The sequence below is a fragment of the Gossypium hirsutum genome, unplaced genomic scaffold, assembly GCF_007990345.1.
Source record: "Gossypium hirsutum isolate 1008001.06 unplaced genomic scaffold, Gossypium_hirsutum_v2.1 scaffold_544, whole genome shotgun sequence".
Lineage (NCBI taxonomy): Eukaryota > Viridiplantae > Streptophyta > Magnoliopsida > Malvales > Malvaceae > Gossypium > Gossypium hirsutum.
Genome location: NW_024403099.1, coordinates 9,126 through 16,972, shown reverse-complemented (window position 1 = coordinate 16,972; position 7,847 = coordinate 9,126). Strand labels below are relative to the sequence as shown.

Genomic DNA, 7,847 nt, shown 5'->3' with positions numbered 1-7,847 from the left:
TGAATTTAAAAAAACAAATAAACATTTAAATAACAACCTAGATCGTGGTTGATCAATCTGCCAAGTGAGTGTTTTTTTTTTATTTCAAAGTGTCATGCCAACAAATTTAATAGAAGAATTTTAATAATGTTAACAATTGGACCTAAAATTTTGAAATCTAATAAACAAATGGACTAAATTTCTGAAAATAAAAGTAAATAAACTAAATGTTAAATATAAGAAGAATATAGGGACTTAAAAGCATATTTTTAAAGAACAGGAAATTTTTGGATTAACCCAATCAAGGTATGCAGGCCTACCTTCATCGTTCAAACTCAGCTCAATGAATGCCCAATTTTCAATCCCGCTATACAAAGTTGGGTAAACTACACTAGTAGTCATTCAACTATCAGTAATTTTTTTTACCATTCAACTATGAAAAATTATAAAATGATCACTCAACTATTCGATTTTTCCTTTTTTAGTCGCTAGTTGTTAAATGGCTAATGGAAAGATGACATGACATCTTTTAAAATTGGTATGGTAACAAGTTTAACCCTAAATGTTTACATATTCTATCAATTTAATCTTAATTCTTTAAAAAATAGGTCTTAACGTTTACACATTACCTAAATTTATCCTATTTTACATGAAAATATACTTCAATACATGCTAAGAAAATTAAAATAAAAACATTTTTTTTAATTCTTGTTAAATTAGATAATTCTCAAATACATTGATTTCCTTATACTTTAAATGGTTGAGAACTTGATATCTCTCGATGACAATTAATTCATTTTTTTGTTTGTTTGAGTTGGCTGCCATTGATGAAGCAAATTGAAGGTTTTTTTTTCTTTAAGTTTTTAGACTTAAAATTGGGTTGAATTAATGAAATGGGTACTTTTATTTTCAATGAATTGAATTGGCTAGTTTACAAAATTTAGGTAATTTTGCTTCTTATTGTTGTTCTTCATTTTTCCATTGAGTTAAATGTAAGGGCAATGTCATAAAGGGATGAAGTGAGAATACTTTAAATGTCATATTTACCAGTGAAATCCATTGCTTGATGTCAACTTTGGCTATCGTTAATGCAAGTTTACTTATGGCTATGTAAGCCTTTCAATTTATCCACTCACCAGACTCAACTAAGTTTATTGCAAAATCGACTTTGGAAGTTGATGATTCAAAAGCACTTTTATTTTCCTTTATACAGTGGGTTAATTGAACAAGTGGCGAGACTCTTTATGTTCGTTGGAGACATTAATGCTAATGACGACAATAACAAGAGCAACTCGGTTGAATTGACTTCAAATGAATCAAGCACGAATTTTATGAAATTTGTAAAGAGTGAACTGACAATAATTGAGTCATCTCAACTGCCAGTATTCAATCTAACAATAGAGAATTAGAATATCAAAATAAAGGATGAGAAAAGGTAAAAATGATGATATTGGGTTTTTTTGTATTTTTAATTTTAGCAAAATTAAAGGATGAAAAAGGTAAAAATGATGATATTGGGTTTTTTTGTATTTCTAATTTTAGTATACTTTTGATCAAATTTAGCTAATATTTTTTTTAACTTTTTAGGTGAGAAGGTCACAAAAATATAAAATTGTAAAAATAATCAAATTATATAATGTGTAAATGTTGAGAATTATACTTTTTAAAATAAATTCTAAATTAATATAATATATAAATATTTAAAAGTTAAAATTATTATTATATTAGTATTAAAAGCTGACACGTTATTTTTTCATTAATCATCTAATGATGGGTGATAAAAAAATCATATAATGAATGAATATTTTGTAATTTTTTATAATTATGACTTAATGATTACCAAAAGAGCCCTTCGTTCACTACAGGAACCAGAAACAAAAGAAGTCAACTAGGGGTCAAGTGCAATAGAGATTCATTTTCCCGACAATGAAGAGTTTCAGGTTTTGTTTCCTTATGCTTACAATCGCAATTTTGGCATCACCCGCACTTTCCGATCTGGTTCTTTCCAAAGTCGATCGACGCGTAAGTTTTTATCCTTCACTATTCAAACTTTCAAGCTTTCTAGGGTTTAATATTATTAATAGTATTCCTTGCGAGTTCATTTCTCTGATTAGTTCACGGCTGCTTCTGAAGATTTTATCCTTCTGAAACATCATCTCTTGGGTTGATCTGAACTGCTACAATAGTTGTATCTGTAAAGTTTTTATGTTAAAAGCGTCCCTATGTGTTGCAGATATATTTGACATCACATATTGTTCGGATTTCTTCAACTGTGAAGGTGCTTCAGTAACAAACACTTTCCTTTTCACTCTCAAATTGCTAATGCTTTCAACTCTATTATCTCTTTTCGGCTTTATTCTTTAATGTGCTGTTATATTGTCTTCTAGGTGGAGAATGCAGGTCCCGAAAAGGAGTCCTTGGTTTTGCTGGCTTTTCCTGAGCAACAAGCCAAAAACATGGCATATTTGATGGCTACTCCACATGAAGGGAAAGGGAAAGTAAAAAACCCTGTTGTTGCTCTCCCTGTTGAGGCTGCCAACCCAAAAGACATGCCTGCTGCTTTGACATTCTATTCAGTATCTTTGCCTAAGGGATTAGCTGAGGGTGATAGCTTCACTTTTGATGTCTTGGCCGTATTTACCCATGCCTTGCGACCTATTCCTGAGCAAATCACTCAGGCTGATATTCAGCTTGTACTATACCAGGATAGTGCACACTATCTATCTCCTTATGCTGTGAAGGTTCAGTCTCTAAGTGTTAAATTGCCTGATTCTAGAATTGAATCCTATACAAAACTGGAGAACACAAAGATTCATGGTTCAGAAATCAAATATGGTCCTTATGAGAATCTTCCTTCATTCTCGTACTCACCCATAGCAGTTCATTTTGAAAGCAATTTACCCTTTGCTGTTGCTCAAGAATTGGTGAGAGAGATAGAAATTTCCCATTGGGGTAATGTGCAAGTCACCGAGCATTACAAGCTCATACATGGTGGTGCCCAGAGCAAGGGTGAATTTTCCAGGTTACTTCATATCTTTACCTTTTTGTGGATTATGGTGAGCGCTTTGCTGGGTTGGAAGTTTGTTACTGAATTATTACTTTTGACACTACAGGCTTGATTTCCTGGCCAGACCCAACATTCGTGGTGCATCGGCCTTTAGGTATCTTGTTGCAAACTTGCCACCAAGGGCACATTCTGTTTATTACAGGGATGAAATTGGCAATATATCAACGTCTCATCTGCGGGGTGACTCCAAAAAGGTTATATTGCTGAGTAGGATTTAAGAGTATCTATCATTTGGTAGTTTATTCTTATTGAAGTACCATTTGTCTTTGTAGACGGAACTATTGATTGAACCTAGGTACCCGATGTTTGGTGGCTGGAGAACTGCTTTTACCATTGGATATGGCTTGCCGCTTCAGGACTTTTTGTATGAGTCAGACGGGAAGCGCTTTCTTAATATCACTTTTAGTAGCCCAATGGTTGAGTTGGTTATTGATGCACTCATTGTGAAGGTTTGTATCACTTCCTTCCCGACCTTGCCTAAAACTTGTATAAGTACATATTTCGACTCTTACTAAATAGACATAGTTACACTACTTATTTGTTATGATTAAAACATGTCACCAAGTACTTAAATGGGCACTAGTGCTGCTGTTTTATTATGACCTTAGGACTAAGATATGTGCTTGTGTGCTATAATTGCAGTCTGGTGAATGGTAAGAGAGTTGTTTTCTTAGCATCCTCTTACAGTGATCTGGTACTTCGGTTGCAGGTTGTTTTGCCTGAGGGTTCTAGTGACATATCTGTAGCAGCTTCATTTCCTGTGGAGAAGTGGCAAGAGGTATTAGCAGGCTTATTATTTCTCTTCTATTGGAACATATGTTGTATAACTTAGGGTCGTATTTGTATTGAACTTTGAGTGTGAAGGCTTTGGTTTTTTATATATAATGTTTTTATGGTTGTATGCAGACCAAGATCTCCCACTTGGATATTGATGGTAGACCAGTAGTTGTGCTAAAAAAAACTAATGTTGTGCCTCAGCACAATCAATTTTTTCAGGTCTTCTTCTTTCTCAATTTTCAGTCTGAATGTCATGCACACTGCTTCTAGCATACTAGTGTAATGCCACCATTCTGCTACCTCCAAACACAGAATATTGGACATTAGGTTTTCATAATCCTATATTTACAGGGTTAATGGTTTGTTGTTTGTTTATCTTTCAGGTCTATTACCATTTCAGTCAACTATCAATGCTCAGGGAGCCACTGATGTTAATTTCAGGGTTTTTCTTCTTTTTTGTTGCTTGCATTGTTTATATGCATGCAGACATATCAATCTCCAAGTCTTCTGCTTCTTATTTGGCTAAACAGCAGTGGGAAGAGGTTAGTAGGATGTTACCATGCAATCTACTTTGCTCACCCAAATCACCATGTACTAGTGAATCGGTTTAAGAATTTTCTCTATAATTTCAGGTTCAGGCAGTGATTCAGCAGGTTCAGAATATCATAAGTAGATGCTTGACAACACATGATAACCTGGAAGCATCACTACGTGATCTTTCTAGGACTGGGAACATTCAAGCTTGTAAAGCTGCTCGAAAAGCAGCTGATGGTTTGTTAAAAGAGCTGTCCAAAGAATTGAAACCCTTGCTGACCTTCTTGCGATCTTCTCCATCAGCTGCTCAAGTATTACCCAAGGTTCACCTGTCTTTTACTGTTTGGTGTTGTTGCTCAACTTTTCTAGATCAATTAGATATGGATTTGTTGCCTTTCATGTTTGTCAATTGTTCATTTGTTGCAACATCTTGCTTTGGCAAATTTTAAACCTTAGCATGCAACAGCATTCTTGTTGTAACTTGACTATGCATGACAGAAATATTCTGTTTGCTCTGGATGCCAACAGCATTTATGATTTTATTTTGCTCTATATGGAATATTCGTATAAGTGATATTTTCTTTATCTGTGTAGGTGGAGGAGCTGGTGGCTAAGGAGAGAGAATTACAGGAAAAAGTAATGGTGAAGCACTCTACAGTGGTGGACGGCTATGAGAAGAAGTCGGGGGCCCGTGATATTGAGAACCGGGTGGCTTTGCAGCAACAGAAACTTACAGCACTGAGGCAAGAAGTTGATGATCTTCTTGAGTTCATTGATGAAATATAATAGTAAGTGCTAAAGTAGGCATAATATTTTGGTCCAAACCATAGACCTGAGCTCCAACTGGAATGACCTTGCGATCTGTAATGCTGCGATCAGAATGTTGTTTAAGGATTATATATGAGTCTTAGTTAATCCTGATTTTGATGTTTATTGTTTTCTTTGTTGAATGTCATGTTTTTCTTAGTAAGGCTTTTTACTCACAATGCCAGATCGAAGAGTATATATCTGCCTAATTTATTTAACTGGAAAATGCTAGCTGGCTATATAAGTAGTGAACGTAAGGCTGTCTACAGCTGTGGCCCGTTGGTTTGTGGTTTGTGGTTTGCTGAAATAGATTAGCTTCACTTGTGAATGGCCGAATGCTGCAGTCTGAAACATTAAGCCATACCAGCCCACTAGTTTTCTTCAGGTCTTTAAGTAATGGTTAATTATAGTTGTAGCAGAAAAAAATTTGCTGAGTTATCTTTTGTTTTGTTATGCCTATATGACCTGTGAAGCAGAGAATGGGAACATACTGGAATGAAGAATTAAACAAACTTCTCTATGGATTATATTAGGACTATTTTCTTTCCCCTTTCTGTCATGCTCCCTCTTCTATCTCTTTTCTTCCTGCTGTTGTAGTGTTGTTTGATTGTTAATCTATGACCAGCATCACTAGTATTAGAGTTAACAATTGTCCTCGGCGATGGCAAGTGGTGTTACAACAGGATTTCAGAGGGATTTTGGTGAAGAAAGAAATCAAGATCGGCCAAGCTTCTAAGCTAGATTTGAGCAGGGCTGGAAAGTGCTTGATGATCTTCTGAGCAGCCCCTATAGAAACATTATTAACCCCTATCCTGGTAGAATTACCACCTTTATTACCAACATTTACAACCCGTTTCCTCACTTAACATTGATAAGGCAAACATTAATCATCTATTCGCGCCTATAAACCTCCAGTTGCTAAACCCAAAGCCAAGAAACCAGTATCCAAAGCAATCTTGGGTTAAGGATCCTGCATTACTTCGTTCTCTCCACAAGATCATGCTTATGGCTGGATTCAGCCACAATATAAGATCTGTTTGGGTATTTTCACAGTTCATTAGCGGCGGTTAAGGTAAATTGCACAATTGGTTACACAACTTTTATAAATTTTCATTTTGGGTACTGAAAATAAGAAGTTTGCAATACGAGCATTGTTATGTATTATTATTTTAATAATTGTCGTTACATATTTTCATCATTTTAGTCATCAGCTATTAATATGGATCATTGTCTAAGGCAAAATTTTGTAACACATTAGGGCATCCCATTAGTAAGCCGACGTGGGCCGATTCCCCCGATTCTGATATTATTGACCGATTTGTGCGGATATCCAGAAATCTTTCTCATTATCACAGTGGATCTTCAAAAAAAAAAAGTTTGTATCGAATAAAATATATACTTCGATTTTCTTGTATCCAACGTCTTCACAGCATTATCTATTAGAAATGAATTTTCTAGCATTTGACTCCGTACCACTGAAGGATTTAATCGCACACTTGAAAGATAGCCCAGAAAGTCGAGAGAATATTTAGATAATTGATTTATACGGACTCTTCCTGATTGAGACCACAGGTAAAAATAATATTGCCATAAATCGACAAAATAATATTTCCACTTATTGATCAGAAGAGACGTATCCTTTGAGGCCAGAATTGACTTTCCTTGATACCTAATAAAATGTATGAAAGGGTCTTTGAACAACCATAGGTTGTATGACATACAGCTCGTTTTAGTCACCCAGTACAGGGAACTGAATTATTTAGCTCTTGAGATGAAACCCAAGTTTTTCACCCATAATGCAGTTCAATGTAAAAACTCTTTTTTTTTTGGGTAAAAACTTAGTAATTTCTTACAAAACCACAAGGTTTTTCCTTTTATTGAAAAAAATAACTAAAAGAAATTCTAAAAAGAAGAAATAAAGCAAATTTAAAAAATAAGATGATTTTCCTCGTAAAAATTCAAGTTTTTTTTAATAAAAACCTAGTAATTTCTTGTAAATTGGACAATATAGTGTAATTGGATAAAAGTGTAATTACTAGGGTAATGATTTATACTCTTATAATTCAAAGAATTATAATTCCCTAAATATGTTTAGCCAACAAAGTGTGATTATATCATAATTCCCGTTGTTATATTTGACAGTACAAATAGTAATTACATGGTTGTATAATATATATATTTAGAAAATATATTAATTACTATAAAAAATTATCGGTACAATAACAAAAATTCTAAACGAGTAACAAAAATTAATATCAAATAATCATACGTAATATGTTAGTCTAAGAAAGTAATCAATAATACGATTACTTTTAAAAATAACGAGCAAAATCAACAGTGCATGCAATTTTATATAATTGCTCTGACATTTCATTTTTGTTGGGTTATGCGTCTCTAACATTTAACATATATTTCTTATTATCTTCTCTTGGTCCTTGATAGAATTATTCATTATCTAAATCTAAATATGTATTATTAAGATTATCAAGATATTCTATAATGTACTTTTCAAAATATAGATCATATCAATTCCACTTATGAATAAAGTTATGAAGTATGTAATATGCTCGTATGAGCGATGCTATATTGAGGTGACGTTGTTAATATGAGAAATCTTTTTTAGAGTAACAAATATCCTCTCAACTATACTTCAAAGCTTTGAATGTCTCAAATTAAAGAGTTT

General features: G+C 33.7%; 1 protein-coding gene across 1 annotated transcript; it reads left to right on the top strand.

Annotated features, from left to right (window-relative positions):
- Positions 1-1,769: 1,769 nt before the first annotated feature.
- Positions 1,770-5,290, top strand: LOC107951286 (dolichyl-diphosphooligosaccharide--protein glycosyltransferase subunit 1A). Its single transcript, XM_016886281.2, has 10 exons — positions 1,770-2,001; positions 2,213-2,257; positions 2,367-3,001; positions 3,093-3,240; positions 3,319-3,495; positions 3,756-3,824; positions 3,953-4,042; positions 4,207-4,365; positions 4,456-4,680; positions 4,952-5,290. The coding sequence occupies exons 1-10, from the start codon at positions 1,906-1,908 to the stop codon at positions 5,141-5,143; spliced, it is 1,836 nt and encodes a 611-aa protein (XP_016741770.1). The 5' UTR covers positions 1,770-1,905; the 3' UTR covers positions 5,144-5,290.
- Positions 5,291-7,847: the final 2,557 nt, after the last annotated feature.

Excerpts from the sequence above, each read along its gene's own strand:
- LOC107951286 (XM_016886281.2), top strand. The coding sequence starts at position 1,906 with ATGAAGAGTTTCAGGTTTTGTTTCCTTATGCTTACAATCGCAATTTTG. Across the intron at positions 3,241-3,318 it reads TGCGGGGTGACTCCAAAAAG|ACGGAACTATTGATTGAACC; the intron begins GTTATATTGCTG and ends TTGTCTTTGTAG. Across the intron at positions 4,366-4,455 it reads CTAAACAGCAGTGGGAAGAG|GTTCAGGCAGTGATTCAGCA; the intron begins GTTAGTAGGATG and ends CTATAATTTCAG.